General features: G+C 52.3%; 2 protein-coding genes across 13 annotated transcripts in view; both read right to left on the bottom strand.

Moving 5' to 3' along the window:
- The window catches only part of IKBKE (inhibitor of nuclear factor kappa B kinase subunit epsilon), a 29,287-nt gene extending 12,051 nt beyond the window's left edge, over positions 1–17,236 (bottom strand). For 2 of the 7 annotated variants that reach the window (XR_009254069.1, XM_058700745.1), the window contains exons 1-14: positions 16,937–17,234; positions 16,274–16,363; positions 14,474–14,592; positions 13,517–13,765; positions 13,081–13,210; positions 11,184–11,365; positions 7,398–7,558; positions 6,444–6,554; positions 5,949–6,128; positions 5,143–5,339; positions 4,331–4,395; positions 4,158–4,249; positions 3,944–4,030; positions 77–152 (exon numbers count right to left, since the gene is read on the bottom strand). Coding sequence is in view for 5 of the 7 variants with exons in the window: in XM_058700745.1 (XP_058556728.1) it covers positions 77–152; positions 3,944–4,030; positions 4,158–4,249; positions 4,331–4,395; positions 5,143–5,339; positions 5,949–6,128; positions 6,444–6,554; positions 7,398–7,558; positions 11,184–11,365; positions 13,081–13,210; positions 13,517–13,765; positions 14,474–14,560 (1,617 nt within the window). In the remaining 2 variants the exon portion in view is untranslated. Of the gene's footprint in view, positions 1–76; positions 153–3,943; positions 4,031–4,157; positions 4,250–4,330; positions 4,396–5,142; positions 5,340–5,948; positions 6,129–6,443; positions 6,555–7,397; positions 7,559–11,183; positions 11,366–13,080; positions 13,211–13,516; positions 13,766–13,855; positions 13,992–14,473; positions 14,593–16,273; positions 16,364–16,936 lie in introns of those variants that run through there. The other 5 variants (XR_009254071.1, XM_058700747.1, XM_058700748.1 and 2 more) reach the window with 5 other exon arrangements.
- Positions 17,237–22,262: 5,026 nt separating this feature from the next.
- Positions 22,263–26,638, bottom strand: part of SRGAP2 (SLIT-ROBO Rho GTPase activating protein 2) — a 235,114-nt gene continuing 230,738 nt past the window's right edge. For 4 of the 6 annotated variants that reach the window (XM_058700480.1, XM_058700481.1, XM_058700482.1 and 1 more), the window contains one exon: positions 22,263–25,652. In XM_058700480.1, coding sequence (XP_058556463.1) covers positions 25,269–25,652 — 384 coding nt within the window. In that variant the 3' untranslated portion in view covers positions 22,263–25,268. The remainder of the gene's footprint in view (positions 25,653–26,638) is intronic. The other 2 variants (XM_058700484.1, XM_058700485.1) reach the window with 1 other exon arrangement.

The raw sequence follows: 26,638 nt of genomic DNA, 5'->3' as shown, positions 1-26,638 counted from the left end.
TTGGGGTGCTGGTGGCAGCCTGACTTCCCCCCCAACTCTGGGCTTGACAGTCCACCCACCCCCCGGCCTCACTCACAGCCCGCAGCTTGGACCTCAGCTCTGTGACTCTCTTCAGTTCCTGCATTTCAGGCATCCCAGCCACACTGCTGAACCTCCAGGGAAGGACAGAGAAAGGACATGTCTGGGGGATTGGGAGGCAGAGCTCCGTGACCGCATGCTGAGTATGACATCTTTGGGGCAGCCTTGCTGGCTTCTGGGGTATCTGGGGAGTTTTGTGGTCGGATCAGAGGAACCGACTTCAAGAGGCCCCTACTCACCAAAGTCGTACCGTTGCTGAGCACTGCAAAGAATCAAGATTGAGGTGGACGGAAACAACGTGAATCTATGAAAATTCAGAGTCCACGAAGCAAGGCAACTGTTAATGAACTCCTTACTAGGAATATTTACAACTAAAGGAAAAACTGAATTTTCTTCCCAGTAGATACTGTATTTCATGATAACCGATAGCTTACTAATAAGGGGAAGCTAGATTGCATAGAATACTAGCCAACAGTATTCCAGGACCTGGTATTAGCATCGTGTTGCCCCCAGTGAAATTATTTGTTTGGGGATGGTGTGAAAACAAATGACTCATGATTAAGGCACGGACACTTGTGTTCTGCCAAAGTAACAGCACACTGGTTCTTTCACAGGGAAAATGTGACCACACAATAGAGGAATTAGCCTGTCCCCACCCAACGAGGGGAAGATATGAAGTGTGTTCAGTGTCACTAGGACGTATTTCGGCACAAAAATGTTCAACTTGAGTCCATCCAGATTTCAGAACTCTCAGTTTATATAAAATGCTGGGAAAGAGGGAAAAAACCAAAGGGTATCGAGAGGAAGCACTAGGCAAGTACAGAGAGTGGGACAATGGGTGTTTTCCCTCCAACATGCTGGTGTCATGAAGGGGGAGGGGAGAGGCAGTCTGTCTTGATGAAAATAGATTTAAGGAGCATAACAAACACAAAGTGTGGTCTTGGATTGGATCCTGGTTTGGACAAAACCAGCTAGAAAAGTAAAGCAGGGGCTACTTAGGGAACGTTGATTATAGATGGCTTTAGATGAGATGAAAATGTATTGGCATGGGGTTGGAGAGTTCATTAGCTGAGAAAAGCAGGTTCTAGAAGAGCAAATACTATAAAATCTCATGTTGGTGAATATATATACTTTAAACACAGAGTAGAAAACTACCTAGAAGGACGTGCACTACTCATGTGTGACAGCCTAGCCCTGGGTGATAGGACATAGCACTTTTATTTCATGCTGGCTTATCTGTGTTCTCCAACTTTCTACAATTAGCATATACTATTTCGATCACGATAACGCTCAGGGGAAAAGACTCCTGTGCTTTGGCTTGGGAGTGGGGGGGGGGGGTACGGAAAGCAGAGGGGAGAGAATTAGGAATGACGCGGAAGCCGCATGAGGGTGGCGGTGCCGCCCACTTTGTTCACCATTGTATCTCCAGTGCGGGGCAAAGGGCTCAGCACACAATGGTTCCTCAATACGTGGTTGTTGAATGAATTAGTGAATGTACAAATGGATTTCAGGGTGTGGAATAATTGCTGGCAGAAGAGGAGGAGCCCGACCTGGTCCAGCTGGGCAAGGAGTCAGGGCAGACGGGTCTGAGTGCTACTCGTAGGTGCCACCTTGCCTGTCTTGCATGATCTGGGCTCAGTCACTGCAGCTCTCCAAGACTCAGGTTCTTCATGCACATAACGGGGAGATAAATCTCCTTCCTGCTGCCCAGTAGAGTGTTTGTGGGCATCAAACAGGACCTCAGAGCTAGAGCTCTTGGCTAGAGAGCATGGACACACATTTTTGGTGGTGGGCGTGGGGGAAGCACTGGGGCTCCCGGAGCAAGTCCTGGCTGCCTGAACGGGGCCACGGCATGGCAGCGGCTGCCAAAGACGACCAGGGAGCTTCGGGACACAGGCAATGACACTCTGCCAAAGGAGCCTGGCTTCGAAAGCCCATCCTGGGGAGCCCGAGGCAGGAGGAGTGTGCTGTGGGAGAGGTGAGCAACCAGGCTGGGCAATGGCAGCCACTTTATGCCTGGTGCTTGTTAAAGTACCCCAGACTCCAGAACCGACAGGTCGAAGGATGTTCAAAAAAGAATGGGATCACAAAGCGTCAGAGGCAGGAGGCCGCAGAGATCATCCAGTTCTCTCATTTTGAAAAAGGGGTAATAGTGGCTCAGGTGGGGAGAGATAACTGTGGCCTGAGGTCCCTAGTGAAGAGCGTGGACTGGCCCTCTGACTCTCTGCTCAGTGATCTTCCCGCTGTCTGTACTCCTCCTTGGTGGGAGGCTGAGATATGAAGCAGGCACTCCTGAGCCTGACTTCTCTAGACACACCAGGCCTCCAAGGGCCCTTGCAGCCAGAATGGGAAAAACAGCAGCCAGCAGACCCGGGACTCCAGGCCCAGGGCTGGGCTGTCCCTTCTCCACAGTCCTCATAGTCCAGGGCAAGTGGGCAGACAAATACCGTAAATACTTTCTCTACACACTTCTTTCCTGTTCAAGAACCTACAATAGACCTCCACTGGCCATTTTATTGGGGTCCAATCTGCCAACTGGACCTTCTAGGACCTCCATGCATTCTCTCCTCTCCTTTCCACTCCTCCACCCTGCTCTACCTTCACTCTGGGATATTTTCCATTTTTTTCCCATTTTGACTATGGCTTCAACAAACATCACCAGCATCCCTTCCCCAGTCTCTTCAATCACAACCCCCCTTTCTGTCCCTGCACAGGACCTCCCAACTCAAGGTATTCTCTTTCACTCTGGCCTTAAAAGCTTTACCTCTTCCAGGAAGACCTCCACGATTGCCTTTCCCCATATCTAGTCTTTCTTTACCCAACCATCCTATCACCTGGGAAGAGCTACCTCCTGCAGGGGAATGTGGGCCCCTCTGTGCATGGGGCCACATCTGTCCCTGGACCCCCTTTCTGTGCTCTGGACAGAGCTTTGAGGAGCAGTGCTGGTGCCCCTGCAGCCCCTTATCTCTACCAGCCAGGCCAGGGACTCTGCTCCTGACATCTGGAGACTCTCCTCTGCCTCCTCCCGCACCACTACCACCCTATCCGCCCCATCATCAGCATTGCTGCTACCAAGCAAGGGAGCGGTGAGTCAACCCACTGCTGGGAAACTCCCGGGACCTTCCTGAGGATAAGGGCCAGGGGGTGTGAGGGGTGGGGATATCAGGCATGTTCGCGCAGTTTCTGCTCCTTGGTCATTACGTGTTTCCTTCTGGTGGGGAAGGCTTTCCTGGCCTGCAGAGCCCCCTTCTCTCAACTGTACCATAGCCCCCATGCCTTCCAAGATTCGGGGGGCTGTGCCCACGGCTCGGAAGTGCTCCGGCCAATGGAGTCCTCCTGCTTCTCATCTCCAGACTCTTCAGCTTGGTTCCCTCCTCCCCTTCTTCCCAGTCTCCTCACATCTGGCCCATCACCCCTAATTAGCCCAAATCCGAGGAGCGGTGGGCATGGGGCCCCAAGGCAGGGCCGGGGGAGATGAAGAAGGTGAGGACAGAGACAGTAGGAAGAATGTGGAGGATGAAACCACCCGATCCCAGCTCTGTCAGGTCCAGGGGGATGCCATGCTGCTCCGGGGCTTGGGACCTGCTGAAGCAGTGCCCCCATGGGCCCTTCCTCCCACCCCCTGCAGTGTCTGGGTAGCAGGGGAGGCATGCACAGTCACCTAGCAGGGTGGGGGATGAGGGACAGGGCAGGAGTGCCCCCTGCACGCCTGGATGGCAGGGAGGGCAAGAGCTCTGGGTGTGGGGAGGCGAGGGGCGTTGTTGGAAATATTGGGGGTGAAGAGCAGGCAGACAGAGAAGGGCTGAGGGGTCCGAGCCAGGCTCACACCTGCAGCAGCCCACCCTGCCCTGGGTAGGACACCCACCTCTCGGTGCCCAGGCTGCTGCTGAGGAACAGGAGGGCCATCCGCGTGACCTCCAGCGTCCGCCTGCATGTGGCCTGGAGCATCTCCCTGCCGAGGGGTGCTGAGTCAGAGCTCTGTTCTCCCCGGGGACCGAGAGCACGGCACCCGCCGTAATGGCCCCCGGACCATGAGGCTCGCCCGCTTTGCCCTCCCCATCCACCCTCGGGGTACTTACACGAACCAGTACAGCCCCCGAAGCATTAGTTCCTGCCCAGCCAGCAGGGCCCGCGCCAGCCACAGGGCCTGGTAGCCAGCGCCCAACACGCTCTGAAACACACAGGAGGCAGCGGTAGGTTTCCCACCCGACCCCCTGCGCCACCCATCCCTGCCCCCCGGGCTGCCTCTCACCTTGGCAGTGCTGTAATCCGCCTGCAGATCCACTTTGGGGAAGAACTTGGGGATGTCCTGAGCGGCTGCAGACAAAGGCCCTGTCTGAGGGTGTCTGGACGAATCCTAAGTTCCTCTTTCCTCATTCACCAGGCACATCCACCCCCACCCCCTCTTCCATCTCTAGCTTCCCACCTCACACAGAGCACCCCCCCCAACCCTGAATAAATGCACTTTGTGTGCTCCTTTACAAGTGCAGTCTCTCACTGCCCCCTTGTGTCCTCTTTGGAGAACTGCAGCCTTACATCCAAGGTCCCAGAAACAGCCAGAAGATGGGCTAAAACCACCCTCATGCCCAGGAGTCTCAAGGTTAATTCTCCTTTCCAGCATTGGAGACCCTGAGGAGGATGGGACCGGCATCATTCAAATGAGAAGGAATGATACTTTTTCTAGAACTTGGAAGACAAAGCTCTGGGCCCCTGACCACCTTCCTTCTCTCCATCACCTTGGACTCCTGCTTCCTCCAACCCAAACTATCTGAGGCCTTCCCACCGATTGCAGAGATTGTGGAAACATATTAAATCCAGATCCCCCTGTTTTGACTGAAGTTTCTTTCACAGCTCCGTGGCCACTGCGAAGCCCAGGGAGGGAGGTCAAGCCACCTGCCTGAGTCACATGGCATTTTAGTCACATGGTGTAGAATTAGAAGCCAAATCTGCCTTCTGAACCCTTTGGGTGCAAGGAAACACCCACAGAAACATTAATCGATACCTTGGATCATAAACCCCTGCCCCTCGTAGCAAAGAAGAGCCAGCCTGAGTGGCCCTACTCACGGTCCCTGAAGGCCAGCCCCTTGGGGGTCTCACTGGCCATGCTGAATAGGGTCAGGGGGCTGCTTGCTGTCGTGTGGGCGATGTGCTGCGCTGAGAGGCTGGGCTCAAGGACACAGACATGACCTTCAAAGAGGTACTCCTGATGCTGGGGGGCCACACTGGTCTGCTTGTACACGGCTTCCAGAAAGATGGCTACCCTAAACACACAAGGGAGTTAGGGGGAAAGGGGGAGGGTAGGAAGTGTCAGTAGTCAGGGTAGGGGTCCAGGGGACCCAAACCCCAGCTAAGTCCTTATCCATGGAGAAGGTCAGCTTTTCAAAGGGAGGGACCGGGTGACTTCCTCTCTTATCAAGGGTGGAGAGACAAAGGTTGGAGCTCATGTCTTAGGGTGGATAGAGACAGTGGGAACAGAACACAGGAGCTCCAATACCCAGCCTCTACCTTTACACCCCTTTCCTGTAACCCTCCCAGTAAAATCCACCTAGTCCTATAAAATGCTCCAGAAATAAAGGGTTCAATGAGCAGTACTTTTGGAAAACACATTGCCAACACACGCACACACGCATGCACACATGCACACAGGTACCCCTCAGATTTCTAATGCACATTACCATCGTAGAGATTGCTGAATCTGTGGAGTCTAACAGCAAGGAAGAACCGTTTTACTTCAACTTTGTGGAACTAGTATTTTCCAAACTAGGATTGGACCCAGAAGCTCTCCTATCTAAATAGCCCACACAATGCCGCCTGGGATACACTCTTCTGCTTGGGTAGAGGAGGTTCTCGGGCCTCCGTTGCTTACTCACGTGTTGTGGGCGTGGATGTAGACGTGGTGCAGGACTGCCTGGGACAGGGAGAAGACATGGACAACAACTCGCTGCAGGATGTCACTGGTCTCCGCAAAGAACTGGTCGAAGCCCCAGCACTTGGCCTGCTCCACCTCCAGGATGTTGGCCAGGATGGGCACCAGCTGGCTCTGCAGCCCCCTGTGCCCCAGGACACGGAGACGGTCAGGAGGGCCCAGGTCTCAGACTTGTCCTCTTGGAGTAGGTAATAGGGCATTCCCTGAGAATGTCCCCAAGAGCTAGGACCAAGGCGGTGGGGCAGGGTGGGATGGGGAGGAAGAGCTGGAAGAACCCATTCCGGCATCAGGATGGAAACAGTGAGGCGGAAAGGGAAAGTCGTATGCCCCAGCTGACTGCATGCCAGGGGCCTCCGAGGTAGGGTGGGACTCTCAGCAGGGGTAGGTGACACCAGCCCAGACTCCAGTCTGTCTGCCCCTCCTGCAGGGCCCCACTCACATGGACAGCCGGCAGGTGATGGGGAGGGTGTAACTCCACTCCAGGGGCCCGTTCTCCTGCCTCTGAGTGCCTGCGATGGCCCCGGCCGGCTTCTCCGTGGTGATCCGGTACCTGGGGCGAGGCAGGACCAGGTCAGCGGGGCTCCTGGCCCATCACACTTCACGGGATGGCAAACTCAGCATGGGGGGCTCGGAGCGTTGGTTCCCATCAGTCAGTCACTCCGAATTAGCTTGGAAACGGAATTTGAGAGTCCTGGCCCTCAGCCAACAAGATTCCCAGTCAGGCTCTCTGCCCCTTTCCACTGTCCACTTCCTCCACCCCCTTACTGCACATCCCCCGGTCTGGCCGGCCTCGGCACCTCTGTCCTCGCTGTGCTCCACAGACCCTCCCTCCCTTCAAAGTCCCGCCTTCCCTGACAGCCCCCGCCTGTCGATCTCTTTCCCCTTGCCCTAACCTAATCCAGGTTCCACACAGCTGGACCCCTGAGCTGAGGGTGGGTGTTTCGACCTTCCCACGAATCTACCTTAAACCTCTTCTGCTCTGAGCAGTGCCCTCAGTGGGAGCAGCCACCGACTCCAGCTACTTCTGGAGCAGCCGGCAGGAAACCTGGGAAGGCATCCCACAAGGGATCAGGGCCTGGGTCCTTGCCCCACCTTTGCCCCTGGCAGGTTCCACAAGCTTTGGAGCCTCTGCTGAGATGGGGAGCCACACGTGGAGGGAGGCTAAAGGGAAGCACTGAGCTAAGATGAGGGACCGTGATCATCTCCCATCAGTCAGGGCAGGGCTCAGCTTCCTGTTTTATAGGCTGGTAACAGAGGATCGGAAAGGAGTCTGGGTGGGGGTGCCCCAGAGGAGGACCACAGAGTGAGAGGTGGAGTAGGAGATACAGCAGGGACCAATGGAGGAAGGTCCAGGGCCCGTCCCTTCTCATTCCCTGCCCGTGGCCCACCGTACATCATCTCCTTGTTGCGCCGTGGTCCACCGAAGGGGACAAAGGGCAGGCTGCCGGTGGCTGCGTGGTACAGGGTTACCCCAATGCTCCAGAGATCCACGGTCACCCCAAATGTCTTCTGCTGGGGCTTGCGAAGCACTGCCCGTTCATACATGTCAGGGTGCTGTGAAAGGGAGAACGAGAGGGCAGCCATGGAGACGTGGGTGGGCAAGGGCCGGAGCCCCATCCATCAGACCTCCTTCCACCACCTTTGGAAACTATCAGAACCATCTCCTTTGTCATTTCAAAAATGGGTATGGGGGCACCTGGATGACTCAGTTAGTTAAGCATCCAATTCTTGGTTTCGGCTCAGGTTATGATCTCACAGTTCATGAGTTCAAGGCCTACATCGGGCTCTGCACTGACACTGGAGCCTGCTTGGGATTCTCTCTCTCAAAATAAATAAATAAGATCAATGAAACCAAGAGTTGGTTTTTTGAAAAAATAAACAAAATTGACAAACCTCTAGCCAGGCTTCTCAAAAAGAAAAGGGAGATGACCCAAATAGATAAAATCATGAATGAAAATGGAATTATTACAACCAATCCCTCAGAGATACAAACAATTATCAGGGAATACTATGAAAAATTATATGCCAAAAAATTGGACGACCTGGAAGAAATGGACAAATTCCTAAACACCCACACCCTTCCAAAACTCAATCAGGAGGAAATAGAAAGCTTGAACAGACCCATAACCGGCGAAGAAATTGAATCGGTTATCAAAAATCTCCCAACGAATAAGAGTCCAGGACCAGATGGCTTCCCAGGGGAGTTCTACCAGACGTTTAAAGCAGAGATAATACCTATCCTTCTCAAGCTATTCCAAGAAATAGAAAGGGAAGGAAAACTTCCAGACTCATTCTAGGAAGCCAGTATTACTTTGATTCCTAAACCAGACAGAGACCCAGTAAAAAAAGAGAACTACAGGCCAATATCCCTGATGAATATGGATGCAAAAATTCTCAATAAGATACTAGCAAATCGAATTCAACAGCACATAAAAAGAATTATTCACCATGATCAAGTGGGATTCATTCCTGGGATGCAGGGCTGGTTCAACATTTACAAATCAATCAACGTGATACATCACATTAATAAAAGAAAAGATAAGAACCATATGATCCTGTCAATCGATGCAGAAAAAGCCTTTGACAAAATTCAGCACCCTTTCTTAATAAAAACCCTTGAGAAAGTCGGGATAGAAGGAACATACTTAAACATCACAAAAGCCATTTATGAAAAGCCCACAGCTAACATCATCCTCAATGGAGAAAAATTGAGAGCTTTTTCCCTGAGATCAGGAGCACGACAGGGATGCCCATTCTCACCGCTGTTGTTTAACATAGCGTTGGAAGTTCTAGCATCAGCAATCAGACAACAAAAGGAAATCAAAGGCATCAAAATTGGCAAAGATGAAGTCAAGCTTTCGCTTTTTGCAGATGACATGATACTATACATGGAAAATCTGATAGACTCCACCAAAAGTCTGCTAGAACTGATACATGAATTCAGCAAAGTTGCAGGATACAAAATCAATGTGCAGAAGTCAGTTGCATTCTTATACACTAACAATGAAGCAACAGAAAGACAAATAAAGAAACTGATCCCATTCACAATTGCACCAAGAAGCATAAAATACCTAGGAATAAATCTAACCAAAGATGTAAAAGATCTGTATGCTGAAAACTATAGAAAGCTTATGAAGGTAATTGAAGAAGATATAAAGAAATGGAAAGACATTCCCTGCTCATGGATTGGAAGAATAAATATTGTCAAAATGTCAATACTACCCAAAGCAAACACATTCAATGCAATCCCAATCAAAATTGCATCAGCATTCTTCTCGAAACTAGAACAAGCCATCCTAAAATTCATATGGAACCACAAAAGGCCCCGAATAGCCAAAGTAATTTTGAAGAAGACCAAAGCAGGAGGCATCACGATCCCAGACTTTAGCCTCTACTACAAAGCTGTAATAATCAAGACAGCATGGTATTGGCACAAAAACAGACACATAGACCAATGGAATAGAATAGAAACCCCAGAACTAGACCCACAAACGTATGGCCAACTCATCTTTGACAAAGCAGGAAAGAACATCCAATGGAAAAAAGACAGTCTCTTTAACAAATGGTGCTGGGAGAACTGGACAGCAACATGCAGAAGGTTGAAACTAGACCACTTTCTCACACCATTCACAAAAATAAACTCAAAATGGATAAAGGACCTGAATGTGAGACAGGAAACCATCAAAACCCTAGAGGAGAAAGCAGGAAAAGACCTCTCTGACCTCACCCGTAGCAATCTCTTACTCGACACATCCCCGAAGGCAAGGGAATTAAAAGCAAAAATGAATTACTGGGACCTTGTGAAGATAAAAAGCTTCTGCACAGCAAAGGAAACAACCAACAAAACTAAAAGGCAACCAACGGAATGGGAAAAGATATTTGCAAATGACATATCGGACAAAGGGCTAGTATCCAAAATCTATAAAGAGCTCACCAAACTCCACACCCGAAAAACAAATAACCCAGTGAAGAAATGGGCAGAAAACATGAATAGACACTTCTCTCAAGAAGACATCCGGATGGCCAACAGGCACATGAAACAATGCTCAACGTCGCTCCTTATCAGGGAAATACAAATGAAAACCACACTCAGATATCACCTCACGCCAGTCAGAGTGGCCAAAATGAACAACTCAGGAGACTATAGATGCTGGAGAGGATGTGGAGAAACGGGAACCCTCTTGCACTGTTGGTGGGAATGCAAAGTGGTGCAGCCGCTCTGGAAAACAGTGTGGAGGTTCCTCAGAACATTAAAAATAGACCTACCCTATGACCCAGCAATAGCACTGCTAGGAATTTACCCAAGGGATACAGGAGTACAGATGCATAGGGGCACTTGTACCCCAATGTTTATAACAGCACTCTCAACAAGAGCCAAATTGTGGAAAGAGCCTAAATGTCCATCAACTGATGAATGGATAAAGAAATTGTGGTTTATATATACAATGGAGTACTACATGGCAATGAGAAAGAACAAAATATGGCCCTTTGTAGCAACGTGGATGGAACTGGAGAGTGTGATGCTAAGTGAAATAAGCCATACAGAGAAAGACAGATACCATATGTTTTCACTCTTATGTGGATCCTGAGAAACTTAACAGAAACCCATGGGGGAGGGGAAGGAAAAAAAAAAAAAAAAGAGGTTAGAGTGGGAGAGAACCAAAGCATATGAGACTCTTAAAAACTGAGAGCAAACTGAGGGTTGATGGGGGGTGGGAGGGAGGGGAGGGTGGGTGATGGGTATTGAGGAGGGCACCTTTTGGGATGAGCACTGGGTGTTGTATGGAAACCAATTTGACAATAAATTTCATATATTGAATAAATAAATAAATAAATAAACTTAAAAAAAAAACAAAAACCACATTGGTGTGGAGTTAGCCCATCCAGAGCATTTCCATGTGCCCACTCTCTGTCCTGGGGAAAGTGGTGATCAGTAGTGCCCCATCCTAGGTGAGGATCACATCAAGGAACTAATTGCACAAGGGAGGCCTGGGGCAGGGGGCCCCGGCCAGAGGGGCCCAGGCAGGGACACTTGGGCAGGGAGGCCCAGGCAGGGTACAGCATCACCTTTTCCATCTTAGAGAACAGAATAAATTCTTCTGGTTGGGGTGCAGGGGTGACAGATACCCTGCCCCACACAGGGGGATTGAACAGAGCCCCTATTCAACACCCGACTCACCAGGTACTCCTCAGTGCCATAGACAGAGACAAACTTCTCATCGTCATCCAGCTCCCGGGCGGCCCCGAAGTCCGTCAACTTATAGATGCTCTGCCCCTCCTCCCCCATGAGGCGCATGATGTTTCCAGGCTTGATGTCGCGGTGGACAATGCTGTTTTCCCGCAGGTGGTTCATGCCGGCCACTGGGGACGGAGGGAGGGCTGCTAGCTCTCTGGCCAGGAACAGCTCAGTGTGTGGGGCTTCTTTTGGGGGGAAGGACGCCCTTGGGTCCAGATAGAGGGTTCGCATGGGCTGACAGAGCCACAGGAAAAGCAGGAGGACAGACATGGGCACAGGGCAAAGGAGGGGAGCCCAAAGACATAGGTGTTGAGGTTCCACTGGGATTCCCTAAGAAAGTAAGAAGGATGGTGTCTCTGCCTCCCCAAAGATGGCATCCCCCTTCTTGTCTGATTTATTTTTTAAAATTGTAATAGGGGCACCTGGGTGGCTCAGTTGGTTAAGTGTCTGACTTTGGCTCAAGTCATGATCTCACAACTCATGGGTTCGAGCCCTCTGTTGGGCTCTGTGCTGACAGCTCAGAGCCTGGAGCCTGCTTCGGATTCTGTGTCTCCTCCTCTCTCTCTCTCTCTCTCTCTCTCTCTCTCTCTCTCTCTGCCCTCCCTTGATCACCCTCTCTCAAAAAGTTAAAAATTGTAATAAAATATACCTAGCATAAAATTTAGCATTTTAATCATTTTAAGTGTAAAAACCCCGTGGCATTAAGTCCATTCACACTGTTGTGTGACCATCACCACTGTCCATCTCCACAGCTTTGCCAATGTCCCAAATAGACACTCTACCTATTAAACAATCACTCTGCATTCCTCCCCCTGCCCCCGCCACATGCCATTTGACTTTCTGTCCCTATGGATTTGACTGTGACTTACTTCACTTAGCAGTGTCTTCTAGGTTCATCCACATATAGCATGTGTCAGAATTTCATTCCTTTTTAAGGCTGAGTAGTACCCCATTATGTGTATATACCCTATTTTGTTTGTGCATCCATCTGTCCATGACCTGTGGGTTGTTTTCTTTTCATGGCTGTTGTGAATAACACTGCTATGAACTCTGGTGGACAACCTGCTTTAAGAATTGTTTTTAGGCTAGTGGGGCGCCTGGGTGGCTCAGTCGGTTGGGCGTCCGACTTGGGCTCAGGTCATGATCTCGCGGTCCGTGAGTTCCAGCCCCGCGTCGGGTCCTGTGCTGACAGCTCAGGGCCTGGAGCCTGTTTCAGATTCTTTGTCTCCCTCTCTCTCTGACCTTCCCCCGTTCATGCTCTGTCTCCCTCTGTCTCAAAAATGAATAAATGTTAAAAAAAAAAAAAAGGAATTGTTTTTAGTCTAGAGTTTTAGACTGCTGATTAGCAGGAATCAGATATAGTAAAAACGTTGGGGTTGGCAAGCATAATTCGTTCCGGAAACATGCTTGTAATTCAAAGCATTTGTATATCCAAGCAAATTTCGAGAACCATTGGCTCAGTTGTGATCATGTGACATCTGGCATCCGGGCCACTCGTATTGCAAGATGTCGCTCGTGTATCAAGTTAAAATGTATTAGAAATGTTTGCTTGTCTTGCGGAACACTCGCAAAACAGGTCACTCGCAATCCAAAGTTGTACTGTACTTGGATTCTGTCCATTCATCAGTGTCTGTCCTGGACACCGGACAGAGTCTGTCCTGGTCTGTGAACGGAGAGCCTCTTAGGGACAGAATGTCTTCTCTGTTTGGCTACTTTTTTCAGAAATGCCAGACCCTCTGGGACATCGCCTTCCCCTGAGGGCTGGGCCTGGGGCTGGTCTGAGTGGGGAGGAGGGAAAGAGGGGAGAGACTTCCCGGTGGGGGGTCAAGGAGGGGCTCACCCACACAGCGCAGCACCACCAGAAACTCCTCCTCCGGCAGCCCGAAGGCGTTTTCGGGGCTTTCGAGCACGCTCAGCAGGCTCCCACCAGAGCAGTACTCCATCACCAGCACCTTCTGCCGGCTGCCCCCCTGTGGGTGAGACGGAGACAGGGAAGCTTGGGGCAGAAGACAAATGTCCCCTTCCATCGCTGTGTGAGGAAGCAGCTTTCTCAAGAGGGGGTGACTCAGCCTAGAGCCAAAAACCCCCCTTCTCTAGGTCCCAGCTTCTGGCCTGGCCTTCCCTCCTTGGCCTTACAGTGACCCCACACACCTGAGCCCAAGATTACCTTTTCCAGGAAGCCCTCTTTGATTAGGCCCTACCACCCACCCTCACTTTCCCCGCACATCCCACCCCACATTCCTTACTCCACCCTACAGGTTGCCTCTCTGGCTGACCTGCTGACAAGCATGTGACCACGTCTCCATGATTCTGTGACCTGAGTCTTTCCAGCCTGTGTGGGTCAAGGACAAGACCACCTCCCTCTGACCAAGCACTGGACCCACCGTCTCCTCCACCGCAAAGAGCTTGACGATGTTCTGGTGGTTCAGCTTTCGCAGGACGTCAAACTCCCTCACCTGCACCTCGCGGGGTCGCAGGTAGCTGGCGGTGTTGAAGACCTTCACGGCAACCAGCTCCCCGGATTTCTGCCGTGGGGGGAGCGGGTAACGTAAGTCCCACCACTGCCCGGGGAGCACACCCGCCCCCAGCCCTCCATGTAGCTTCCCCCGACCTGCCTGAGACCAGAGATGAGCAAAGGCAGCCTGGTTGGGGGTGGGGGCTCCCAGCTCCCACCCAGCTCCTTCCTCAACCCAGAGGGAATGAAGCAGGTCCAGCGCTGGTTGGGGACAAGGGCTTGGCGCACCAGATAGCCTGCAGGGGATGGTCTGTTGTTACTATTACCGTTTCTGTTGGCAACAACCACAATGGCAGCTACCACTCCCTGGTGCCGGTAGCAGAGCTGGGATTGGAACCTGTTCTGTCTGACTTCACCTCTTGATACAGGACGGTGCCATGTGTCTCATACAGTCAGTACAGCGCTGCGACAAAGGCAGGGCAAATCCAAACAAGTCCTACTTCCCACCTCTGCTACTCCTAGATTTGCTGCCACTTCCCCAGGATGATGGCTTTGTGTCTTCCTCTCTTTCTCTCCAGTCCCAAAACGTGCTTGACGCAAGCTGCTAATCCCTAAGGAGCCCTTTTCAGCTCCCCACACCTCTTGCCAAAGCTGTAGTGTCCCCCGGCTCCAGAGCATGCAGGACAAAGTCCAGAGGCCTCTGCCCTGCTGCCCAACAAGGTGCTGACAGGGCCAAGAACTTCATGGATGCGGGGGCCTGGCCAGGGCCGTGTCCTACCTTGTTTCGGGCCTTGTACACACTGGCAGTGGCCCCCTGCCCCAGCAGGTCGTCGGTGTGCCATAGGTAATTGACAGTGCTCTGCATCTCCTGCCCCTGGCTGGCTGGCCGTCTTCTGCCTAGAAAAAGAACATGCAGGGGTCGAGCATTCCATTCCTGAACTGGGGTGGCCACTTGGGTGGCTGTGCCCAAGACCATCCCACAAAGGGTTCCGTGTGGCCATTCCGGGGGCGATGGAGGGCGGGGGGATGGAGGAAATGTGAAGCACAGAGAGGAACTTCTCCGAAAAGAAGTACAGCCCCCTCCCCCCCGCCACCCCGGGGCCCTCAGCCCTCAGCCCTCAGCCTGCGCCTGTCCTACCACAGGGCACTCTACTTGTCCTCACTCCCCATCTTCTCCCACCACCTCCCCAGATGGGCCATTCTGCAGAGACGAACCTTTTTCTCTGTCACCTCTCCCAGGCACTGAGAATTCTGGGGTTTTGACATCCAGGCCTGGGATTGTCCCAGGAAGCAGAAATAGTGCTTGAAGGAAGGGCCCCAGGTCAGGCAGTGTCAACCACACCACCACAAATCTCCAGGATTGCAACATGAGCCTGGAGCCCTTCTCCACCCACTCGCCTGGGCCCACCACTTCCTGCTGCTGTGAGCTAACAGGCGGCCAGTGTGGCCAGGTCAGAGCCGCTCTGGAGAGGAACGACACATCCTGCTGCCGGCAGTGTGTGTGAGGATGCGTGCATGTGTGTGTGGGAAGGGGGTGGGGAGGCGGCGAGAGACCAGCAAATCCAAGGGCTCAGGAGCCCCGGGGACCATCTGAAACCCTCTCCAGCTCCATTTCCCATCTTTGCTCCCGTCCTGTGCTTTCAAGGCCAGTTCCTCTAAAGCAGCTGGGGCCAGGGAGTGCAGCCTCAGAAATTAAACTCAAATTCTCTGAAAAATAGGCTCAGGTCTGGTCTTAACGGGATGACTGGGAGAAGGAACGTGAGAAGGGCCACTACCTCTTAAATACTCTCTAATAAGGCTGGTCTAGACAGGGTTCCTTCCTCTTGTAACATCTGATCAGTTCTCAACCCTAGGGTCACCATGCCTGGAATCCTACAGTTCCTTAGCTTTCTTTGAGCCTTCTCTCTATAATCTTTTAAAAAATGCAATTCCTTGAGCAAGAGGCCACTTCAAGAGACTCAGTGGCCAGTTCCTAGATTCAGAAAAGGTACCCAGTGTGTGCATTTTGCAAAAGCAACGGAGATACAGAGAGACAATATAATAGCTCATCAGCTTGAATGAATTGATCAGGTAAATCCCTTACCCCCTCACCCCGGAGGCTGAGGAAAAATCATGATGCCGGCAGATCTGGGGATGTGAAGCCTGACAGGGCACACGAAAAGCAAGGCCAAGGGGTCCAGTCTGGGGAGCTGGTGGGTGGCAGATTTCACTACCTTCATAATCCTCCCCAGGCCTGGTCCCCAACATGGGCCCTGGTGCTGGGGCAAGGTGCAGCTGAAGACCGAGGGAATGCACAGTGTTGTGCAAAAGGCAGAGCCCTGGAAGGGCGCGCGTCCTGGGCTCTGCTCCTGGTCCTGCCAGGGCTGTGCCTAGGAGCTGATGGGTGGTGCATCTGGTTGGCTGCGTGTGCACTCGCCCCCCCCCCCCCCCTCAGGTGCAGGGAAAGGCTGCTGTCCTTCGGAGTTGGTTGGATGAATGAGGGTGGGTGGTGGAGCCTGGGAGCCCATTGCCCCACCCACTGTCTGCACTCGGTCCGTCGGTCATCCTCCTGGGTACTACTGCAGCCAAAAGCACTTACCCAGTGCTCTGGGCCGCTGTGGATCAGCCAGAGACTCTCCGGGGCGAGCGTCTGTTATGTTTACTGTCTGTGGCAAGTCCAGGAGCTGAGCTACACCGGAAAGAGGAGGGCGGATGAGAGGCACCCCTCGGTGCTATGTGATTCTCAGCCACCGTCAAAGGCCACCAGCCCCAGCCCTTTAACCCTTTCCTGTTTGTCACCCTCCCCCACAGGGCTGGGGGTTTCCAGTCCATTTCCCCAGCAGCTCCGGGAGACTTTCCTCCCCACTCCTGGGACTTGGGTCAGGGAGAAAGACCCCAGGTTGGGTGAGGGCAGGCGCCAGGAGCCAAGCAGGAGAAAAGTATGGAGGCAGAAGCTGAACAGGGGTGGCCCGTGTTGGGAAGTAGAGCCCAGAAAGGGATCGGGGGAAGCAGATGGCAGCTCTCCCCCATGCCACAGCCCTCCCTGCCTCTCTCTCTGGACTCCAAGCAGTCCTTTACAAAGGTGACCGCCAGAGAGGCATGCAGGGCACTGCCGGGGGGACCCCAGAAGCGGCAGAGAGACCCGGGGAGGCGCTAAGGGGCTGGGAGAGCCTCTGGCTACGTGGCAGCACCCCTGCACTCCACTGAGTGCTGCCCTGCGGCTGCCCCGGTCCAGTGGCCCCTGTGGACTCGGCACACTCACCCCATCTCAGCCGCGGTGGTGGTTTGCAGGCTTGTGGAAGAGCGTGGCACCCACTGAGCTTTCAGCACGCACTGTCATCCACAGGCTGTGCGCATAACATCCTGGTGGCCACGGCCCCCCGGGGACCCCCGAGGCTGGGCCGGCTGCAGGGGTGGGGGGGCCTTGCCCCAGCCCTGGAGCTGGGAGGGCGGGGGCGTGGGTGGGGGGCAGATGGTGTCCTCTCCAGCTCCCTGCAAGGGGACACTGCTCAGCTCCGAGCCAGCCGGCCCTGCTCTCTCACACTTCCTGATTTGGTTCTTTCTCTCTCTTAAAGGGACAGAGGCAGCTGGGCTGCAGCCACCCCCGGCAGGAAGGGGAAAGGATGCTCTGAGCTCCCAAGTGGAGGTGGCGGGACAGGAGTCTGAGGCACAGAGAGGCCTGAAACTGAGGCTGGGCAGTTTTGGTGGCCGCAGGGTGCCCTCTGAGCATGTGCCATTTGCGGGAGCAGGGAGCTCCAGGACCCGGCCCAGAGTCCATGGAGCCGGTTGGGCAAGTTAGCCTGGGAAGACAGAGTCCCCACACCCCCGAGCCCCAGGGAAGTCTAGGACCTGTGCCTAGCCACTCCAGAAGTCGGGTCTGACTCACCTTCCCAGTGAGCCTGCAGAGGCCCAAGAGCAAACACTGGAACCCATGTTATGCCCTCCACGGTGACCTCGAGCACAGCCCACATCCCTTCCCGGTTTCTTCAGTCAAGGTTAGTAACATTTACTCCATTGGTTGTGTGGACGACTGCTCGCTCGGAACAATAGGTATACAAATGCCAGGGAAAACTGGAAAGCGCTTTACCAACTTCGAAGGCATTGAAGCCCACACACCTTTAGAAATTTGCCCACGATCTTCAGACACTGCTGGGGCTGGAACATAGGTGTGTCAATGTCCCAGTCAAGATTCAATGCCCTCCATCAAATTTCCTAGGAGACTGGAGAGGTCTGCAACGTTCTGGTCGACTCCAAGATGGCAGTTGGATAAGAAATGGTTAAAACCAGGAAATTCCATGTTTCTATAGAATGTTGCAGGGACTTTCCCATGGCCACACCTGGTGGTTTCCTCTGGCAGTCCCACCCCTAGCACAGTGACACCAGAACAGGAGCCCAGCTGAGAACCGCCTGGGTGCTCAGATAGATACACCTGCTGATAACCCCGCAGCCAGAGGCACTGCTGCCGGGCCTGCCCGGAGGCCCTGCCCTGCTGGTTCACTGCAGAACCAGGAGAAATGTTCCAAGACCCTCTCTGGCTCTCCGTTCTGGATTCACAGCCCTCCACTTGCCTGGCATGTGGGAGAATTGCTCTTGGCATCCTCTGACGAGGTGGGGCCAACCGAAGCCTTTCATTGCTGATGCAAGAACCCCACCCCCACCGCCTGCCCCCTGACCCTGATTCTGTTAGACTTGGCGTCTGCTCCCTCTGGGTCCCCTGAGTGACTGTCATGAGCAGAGCCCCCTGCTGGCCCATATGGGACATGTACCTCTGATGAGAAACCAACCTTTGTTGTTTTAAGCCAGAGGTTTGCAACATTAAGCCAGCCTATCCTTAAAAGTGTACCCATTTTTTCCTGATGAACTTGATCAGTCCTTGCCAGCACCCTACTCTTCTCTCTCCGGCAAGCCCAGTCTGTCTTGCCCAGTGTCTTAAGCAACGGTCGGTCGTGTGGGACCTTCCCTAGTGGGAAGCTGTGGCACTGTGTGATGAGGGCACGCAGGTGAGACCCAGGCTTCTCCCCAAGTGCCAGGGTTCGGCACGCATGGTGAATGCTCTGAGATACACATGTCAGCTGGTGATCTGGTGAACCTGGCACGAAAGGGGGGCAGCAGAGAGGGCGTGGTCAAGAAGGCCTTTCGAGGAGAAAGCATGCTTGCTTGACCAGACTTTGGAGGGAGGGGAATGAGGCAGAGAACTGGGGGTTGGAGGTAAGGCATTCCAGGCAGTGGAAACAGGTGCAGGGGCACAGAGAGGTGAGGAGAGGGTGACTTTCTGGGGACACCACATATGGTAAGGCTAGAGAAGGGGGGAAAGTGGGGGATGGGAGGTGAACTGAAGCCCTGTGTGGTGACAGGTTTCCTTGTCACAGCATCCTCCATGAGGTCACATCTTCTGTGTGGACGAACTCTGGTCCCAGTGGGGCAGCATGGCCCGTGTTTCATCGGTGGAGAGGGGCAGGAGGTGGGAGGAAGGCTGTAAGAGGCCACAGCACATTTTCTTGAGTGGCTCTGAGGAGTCATAGAAACACAAGTGGCAGTTGGAAGGTAGGACAAGGACCAGAGGTGGGAAGAGGGGGGTCTTTGACAGCAGCTCAGCAGCTGTCAGGGAAAAAACTCACCTCTACCCTCTACAAAGGGAGTCTGAGTGTGTAGTGGGAGGGGCAGGGGCTTCACGGTCCCAGAGGTCGGAGCCCTTCCTCCACCGCGTGCCCCGTGCCACCTGCCACGGCCAACCTTCCATCTGTGCCGTCATTCCCCCTCTCCCGCACGTTCCTTCTTCCCATCCTACTGGGTCTTGACGTCACCCAACCTTCCTCATCGAATTGATGTAAATATTTGTTGCTTTCTCTGCCCCTGCATGGCTTGAGCCTGTCACAGCCGCCTCCCCTGCCCGGCTCCCTAAAGGAAAGAAGGATGAGGGCGGGAGGGCACGTGGGAGAGGACGGCAGTGCGTACGCACCGTGTGCCAACGCTGATGAAGGGCTGAGCGACGAGATCTCAGAGCCCTGCTTCTTGCCACCCTCGTCGGTCAGCTCCCGCCATGAGCTTTGGGTGAGGAAAGAGGGCCTCCGCGGCCGGATCGGACTCTCCTCCCCCAAGTAGTGGGGAGGGAAGCCGTGGGAGCAGCACCAAGCCACCGAGAAAAAGTGAACCCTGTGCCACCGGGTGCTGTCTTTCTGGGTATGGAAGAATACTTCACTCGTTCTCTGGACTCTCCAAGCCTCCTGCTCACCACTCCCTCCTACCCTCAGCTGAAGCCTTTGCCTTAAGCTTCACTGAAACACAAGAAGCAATCGAAAGGGAGCCCCTTCATCTTCTCGCCCCCACATCCACTGCCTGCCTTGCGTCACGCTGCCTTCCCTCCAGTGAGATGGAAGCGCCTTTTCTTGCGGCCACGGCCAGCCCCGACATTTGTCCTCTGTGACTCACCCTCTCCGGCACATTCCTTCTTCTCATCCTACTGGATCCTGTTCTTGAGCAAACATGCCTCAGAGATGCCCGTGCAAAAACAAACAAATAAACAAACAAACAAAACCAGAAACCCGGTCCCTGCCTCCCTCTTGATGCTCCCATTTACGACGGCACCTTGACATGAGTTGCCAAGACTTCCTAACTCCGCCTTCCCTTCCCAGGGGCTGCCCAACCCACTCTACTCTGACCCATGTCCCATCTACGGGATGAGCTCCGGGTCACCGCAGAACGACTGCCACTCCAGCTGGCCTTGGGCAGCCAAGCCTCCCTTCCCGTTGACACACGTCCTTCACTTGGTGTCTGTGACACTGTGCTTTCCCAGTCACCGAACTGTCACTTGCTCCCTCTATCCGTCTTCTTTGCCAGCTCCTTCTTCTCTACCGGGTTTCTAATTATTGGGATCTACTTTTTTTCCATTTACACGCTCTCCCTGGGAACCTCGTAGTTTGAGTGTATCCATAATAAAATAGGTCCCAAGTTTCTTTGCAGGCATCATCTGTCCCTAAAACCCCACATTCACGTATTCAGGAGTCTGTGTGATATTTCTACTTGGGTGTCGAGCAGTCAACTCTCCCAGGCCCTGCAGAAACCTTGATTGGCTGTACTACTCCTTAGCCAGGCACTAACTACCTATCACATTGTTTCATTTTCGGAGTAACACTTGGCCTCTTTATCTGTTCTCCCTCAAACTGGACAGAAAACTCCATTATCTGTTTCTCTGGTTCAATACTTTCTCTGGTTTCAATACTGTTTTCTGGTTCAATACAAAAGTACTTGACACAGCGCGAGGCTCAGCGTTTGTTGACTGACTGATGAATGAGTCTTTGGCACACGTAATACGCCGGAGTTGCTAACCCCAGAGTAAAAAGAAGCTTCATATACCTATTGAGACCAACATTTAGAGTAGATAATCATTAAGGCCATTTCCTAAATTCATACCCACCTGGTCTCCTTTTTTGGTCTCTCTCTGGGTGGAATGAGTCTGTCTTCAACTGTGTTCATGGTCACTAGCTGCCACCAAGCTCCCATCAGAATATATAAAATGAATTAGGGCACCGCCCCAAATGGCCCACTTTTGCCTTTTGGGCTCTCTGAAGAGGCTCCTTGGTCCTCCGCTCACAGCTTATAAACCAGCTCCATCTCACAGGTCACCACCCACACTCAGGAGAACTCACCCAGAGCACAGGGTGGCAGGACAGCCTCACCTTGACTTACCTAAGACCAAGGGACCAGCAAGATAAGCTCAAATGTAGCTCTATTATTAAAAAGAGGGAGGTGGGGAGGAGAGACAACAGGCTGGAAGGGCATGAGACAGACGGAGGTGATGGGCCCGAGAGATGGAAAATGTCCAGGGCTCAGGGCAGGAGTCCTGAACACTGGGGATCCCCTTGGATGAGAGATTTGCTCCCTCCCCAGGGGCTTCTGGTATTGGAATAAGTCCAATAAAAATAAGTGTGGGCCCTAGGATGCATTTTAAATTACCTTTGAATAACTTCACCCTTGAGCTGATGATCTGCTAGAATCAAAATCTACAGGGGAGAAAGCTTTTCCAGTATGCCCCACCCCTGTGCTCAACACCAGCAGCACAAGCATATGGGTCGGGTCTTCTCCCAGAGGCAGGGGGCATCCAGGGTCAGAATGATTCAGGGCTTTGCTCGGGGAAGAAATACAACAACCTTCAGTCACTCTTGGTTGTGGCTGGCAAAACCCGCAAGCCACCTGACAGGCCCCGCTCCTCCAAGTGGGGAAACCTGACCAGCGATAGAACGGAGAACCGTCCTCACTGAAACCAGGGTAGGTGGATTCTGGGGAGGAAATGGTTCTCATGGCAACAGACTGCGCCGCCGCCGTGATGAGCTGGGAGGCTTTCTACAAAACTTCTTAGGGCTCAATGGAAAGGCTGGGTGGGGTGGGGACGGCAGGACGAGAATCCACATTCTAGATGCACCTGGCTGTGCTTGCTGGGAGGGAGAAGATGGTCGGCTCCCGAGCTCACGCATTTCTCCTGTTGCCAGGCAGGGCTCCGTCAGCACAGACGAATCAAATTCCCTCCTGGGCAGCTGGACTCCTGGATTGGAGATTTCAGGGAGGGGAGAAGGGATACGAACGGCAGCCTGGAAACCTAAAAACGTGTTTTATTTCGAAGTTGTGCTTTGGATTTTCCCCAATCCAACATCTGTTGAGTGACAGTCTCAGGTTCACACAAAGCATCTCCAAGCATACATACAATATTCCAGTTATCAACACTATTGTAAAGAATATGCCATCTTACACAAACGTGACATACAAGTCAGACGCCACAACATTGCAATTCCCTGGAAGATCTAAGCTTCCCTTATGCACGTGAAGTACACACACGCTGGCCCTTCCAGTGGTCTGTTCGTCCTGTTGCTGGCTTCATCTCTCCTCATCTCCTTGGGGAGAAACCAGGGCGCCCTGAGGAGGTTGGCTGAGACCAGTGTTTCCAGTTTCCAGGCTGCTGGCAGCAAACTCCTCTCTTTTCCAAATCGGGATGCTGGTGGCCCCACCCCACCTCTGTTCCCCAAAGACTGACCCATCAGAGTCCACACCAAGAGAAGGATCCATGCCTCAAGGGGCAGAGTGGGGCTCTCTGAAGCATCATGCTGGTTTAGGCAAGCAGATCGGAGGAAGACTGGTCTCCCTAGGCCCTGGATGGCCAGCTCCTTTTGGCTTCTCGGTGTAAACATCACAGTGTACAACCTCAATTCCAGTTGATCGCAAGGAGCTCTGCCGAGGACGCTCCTTCCGTGGGTTCCTAGTCCCCTGGACAGGTCCATCTCACAGGTGTCAGGAGCACCAGAGAGGGGAGGACAACTTGGCTCCCAGAGCTGGGGGTCGTAGGTGGCCACTCACACACCGTCCAGTTCATGATGCAGATCAGCAGATGGACACTGACCAAGGGGATGGTGGACACAAGTCATGTCCGAGGGCTGCAAGAGAAATCAGGCAGGAACAACAGAATAGGCCCAAAGCTTTGTCATTAAGAAAGCTTCACTTTTCCTTTCTCAGACAGGAGTGTGCTGGAGGGAGGGGGTAAAGGGCAGGTATGGGTACCGATTCTGATCAGTTGGATCAAAAAGGAATGTAAAGTGAAGGGTGGGGGTTCCATGCTTATCAAGGAAACAGATCCTTGGTTTTTATGAAAGCCCCTGTTGGCTTAAGACCTGCGTGAGTCCAGGTGACAGGCGAGGACAGGCCACGAAACCCAGCAACGAAACCCAAGAATGCAGAGGACCGTGGGTTACCTCTCACAGACTGACTCGCTTTACTCAAGGAGCTCTTCATTTCTCCTTTCTAGCTCTTGGGATAGTTTTCCTGGGGTTGCAGGTTATTTCTCCAATAATTAGCGATTTCCCACAAAGCTCTCCTTTCACAGATAATGAGGAAAATCCTACCACTTCCTGCACCACCAACTGCCAACTTCAAAATGTTGGTCCAAAAAAGAATCTTCCAGGCTAAACATAAGGAAACTCGGATTTTCCTATCTGAATGGCAACCCACCACCTCTCCTGACCTATAGAAAATAAGGCTAAAAGTGTGGCTTTGAAAGCAGAAAATAGAGAAGAGGAATGAGCTTTAGCTTTAGCTCAAGTATCTGTCTGAGACTCATGAACCTGGGTGTGACTGTCCTCAGCCCTGGTACCACTAGGAGAGCGTGAAGCTAGGGGGGCCGGAACCGGGGGCACCAGGTTTGGAGACCAGATTAAAGTATGCAAGGATAGATATCATTTCTACTTTTTGGAGAAGAACCAGAAGAAAGGCCAAAGGAAGGCGAACATACTCAGCATCCAATTATCTCTTTTGTTAGATTCCAGCCTCGGGAAGACCTTAGAGCCCACGGGGCCAAAGCTCTCTTAGTTGTCTTTATTTGGATAAAAGAAAACAGGTTCTAAGGAGTAATGTCTCTCTTTAATCTAACCAGGGCTCTCCAAGCCCTTGTTGGTCCCTGAAGAGAGATCTTGTAGAATAACCAAACTGGGGGGCGGGGTGGGGGGGAGGTGAACGTAGGATATGTTTTCGTTCGGGAACAATTTGGGGGCTAGCAAAGCTGATTTTAATTTTTGAATAGGATCATGAATTTTGTCTTAAGTGTCCAAAATAAGTGTGAGGAAGAAGGGCCCATTTCTCACCTTTTCCAAACCTGCCTTAAACACAATAAACTCTCTCAAAAGACTCTTTACCCTAAAAGATATCAGCTATAAAACTGTATTATACAGGAAAATGTCTTAAATGGAAAATGGCCTCTCAGAGACAAAGACAGGAACTCGAGAAATGTCTATACATTCAGAAAAACTTTAGAAGTTCTATAAAAAGATTGGGCTGTATTTCTAGAGGATGGAGGAGAGCAAAAGCAAACACCAATGACCAATTCACACCAATAGAGAGAAGACAAAGAGAAAGCCCCAACCCCAAACAGATTACAGGATCGGGTCTCATCCTGCTCAGTTTTTTATGATGGAGAGATTTCAAAGGCTAGGTTCTCTGGCCCAGACAGAACAAGATTTGTAACGGAAACAGAGACCCCTGGTGGCTGTTGTGTGAACTGCCACAATAACTTACAAAGAGACTGGTCTAGACCAGGAGAGGCTACACATGCCAGAGACTAGAAAAACGTGTGTTGTGGTGTGTGTGTGTGTGCGTGCGTGTGTGTGTGTAAAACGAAGAATGGACTATATATGGTTCTCTATAATCAGTACCCAAAACAAGATGCCACTGAGTGCTGGCTGTCGGTAGCCAACCATCTGGTCAGGCATCCCCTGTGTCTAAGGGGACAGAGACTTGAGCCCGTGTCCTCATGACTCGCCTTGCCAGATTTCACAGTGACCTGATAATGGAAAACTCTAACTCTGGCTAACCTAAGAACAGTATGTACTGCAGCTGGCTGGATTACGACAACGGGGGGAAGCAGAGGGCGGTGGGAAGGGCAGGGCGGGGTGGTAACGAGGGCTTCATTCTCAAGGTTTTGGGTGATGGGAAGGCTAATTCCTGCAAGAACAACTTAGAATCTAATTTTCAACTGAAGTCCCCAAGCTAGTTAAATAGGAAGATTTTTAATAATAGTCCCTCCAGTCCCTTTGTCTAGAACAATTAAATTACATCCCTCAGACAGTACAAGACTTGTCAGTGGACTGTGAGGAAGATGATGAGTTGACACCAGGGCTAGTGGCATTTGTTTTGGGGAAGACAGTGGGCTTGGGTCGCGTGGCTGGCGGCTTGACTGGGGCGGCCATCTTGATGGACTTGACGGGCCGGAAGGCGCAGGCGATGTCCCCAGCAGTACTGGCACTGCGCTGGAAGGCGGGCTCGGGGTCCTTGAGGAGCTGGGTGTGCAGGGGACTGGAGGGCTCCGATGTGGGGGCCACCACTGGGGAGGTTTTGAGGGGCTCCAAGGTGTCCAGAACCACATCGGGGGTGTGCTTGACACTGCTCTGCCGCTCTAGCTCCCGCAGCTCATTCAGGGCAGAGTTCATAGTTGCCTCAATATCCTGCAAAATAGGAAAAAGGAGGAGGTGAGGCACATGTCGGGAGAAGTCCCCAGGAATCCTATTTCAACGGCACAGGCCAAATCACGAAGAAAGCAACTGGAGGGAGACGTCCAGGTTATTTCACTTGGCCAAAATCCTCGAACACACCGATGCTCAGAATGTTGGGGTGGGAGAAAAAAGGGATTTTCATTATCATGACATTTTTTTTTCCCCCTTTAGAAAAGAATGGCGGGGATGTTATTTTAAATAGAGTCCTCAAGTTTTAGAGATAAGGCACTGAAATACTTCTGGGCGAAATGACAGGTGATCCAGCGGGAAGGGGAAAGACAGATGAACTAAGAGTGGCCAGGAGTTTGGTCATGGTTACAAGGGATTTGCTACCCAATTCTCTCTACTTTTGTATATATTTGAAACTGTGCATAATGAACGATTTCTTACAAAGTGGTAGGGATGAAGTATGACATTTGTTTTCTTGGACTTCAAAGCCAAAAGTGAAGAAGGGCCAAGGGCTTTAGAAAGGTTCCAGTACCCTGGCCTTGAAGATTCATCAGGACACCTCCCCGTGCCCTACCCCACCCCACTGGAGTGCCCAACTTGAGGAAGCCATTTCCTTCGACCCGTCACCATGAGAGGGGACCAAAGAGTGACCAGGAGGGGAAGCCAGAGCCCACACAGGCGAATTACCTCCAGCAAGTCACAGTGGAACGCCCCAGATCTCAGGAAATAATAGAACCAAAGATCTTTTGTCCACAGCCAGCTGCCCCTCGGGGAGACCTCCCAGCTCCCTCTCCACTCCTAACCTCTCCACACACTGTGTCTGGAATCCCAAACCGCCACAGGGTTCCTCCCTGGAATCAGGCTCACATCGAAAGGTGACATGTTCCAAGCAAAGGCTCTCGTTAAGGCTTCTTGACCCTAGGGGTGATCTGTGCTTTCTGTTGACAGTAATTCAATTTCACTCATCCCTCTGATGTTCTCAAACCTTC

This window comes from Neofelis nebulosa, chromosome 15 (genome assembly GCF_028018385.1).
Source record: "Neofelis nebulosa isolate mNeoNeb1 chromosome 15, mNeoNeb1.pri, whole genome shotgun sequence".
Taxonomy (NCBI): Eukaryota; Metazoa; Chordata; class Mammalia; order Carnivora; family Felidae; genus Neofelis; species Neofelis nebulosa.
Note: the sequence above shows the minus strand (reverse complement) of the source record. Positions and strands in the feature narration are given on the sequence as shown.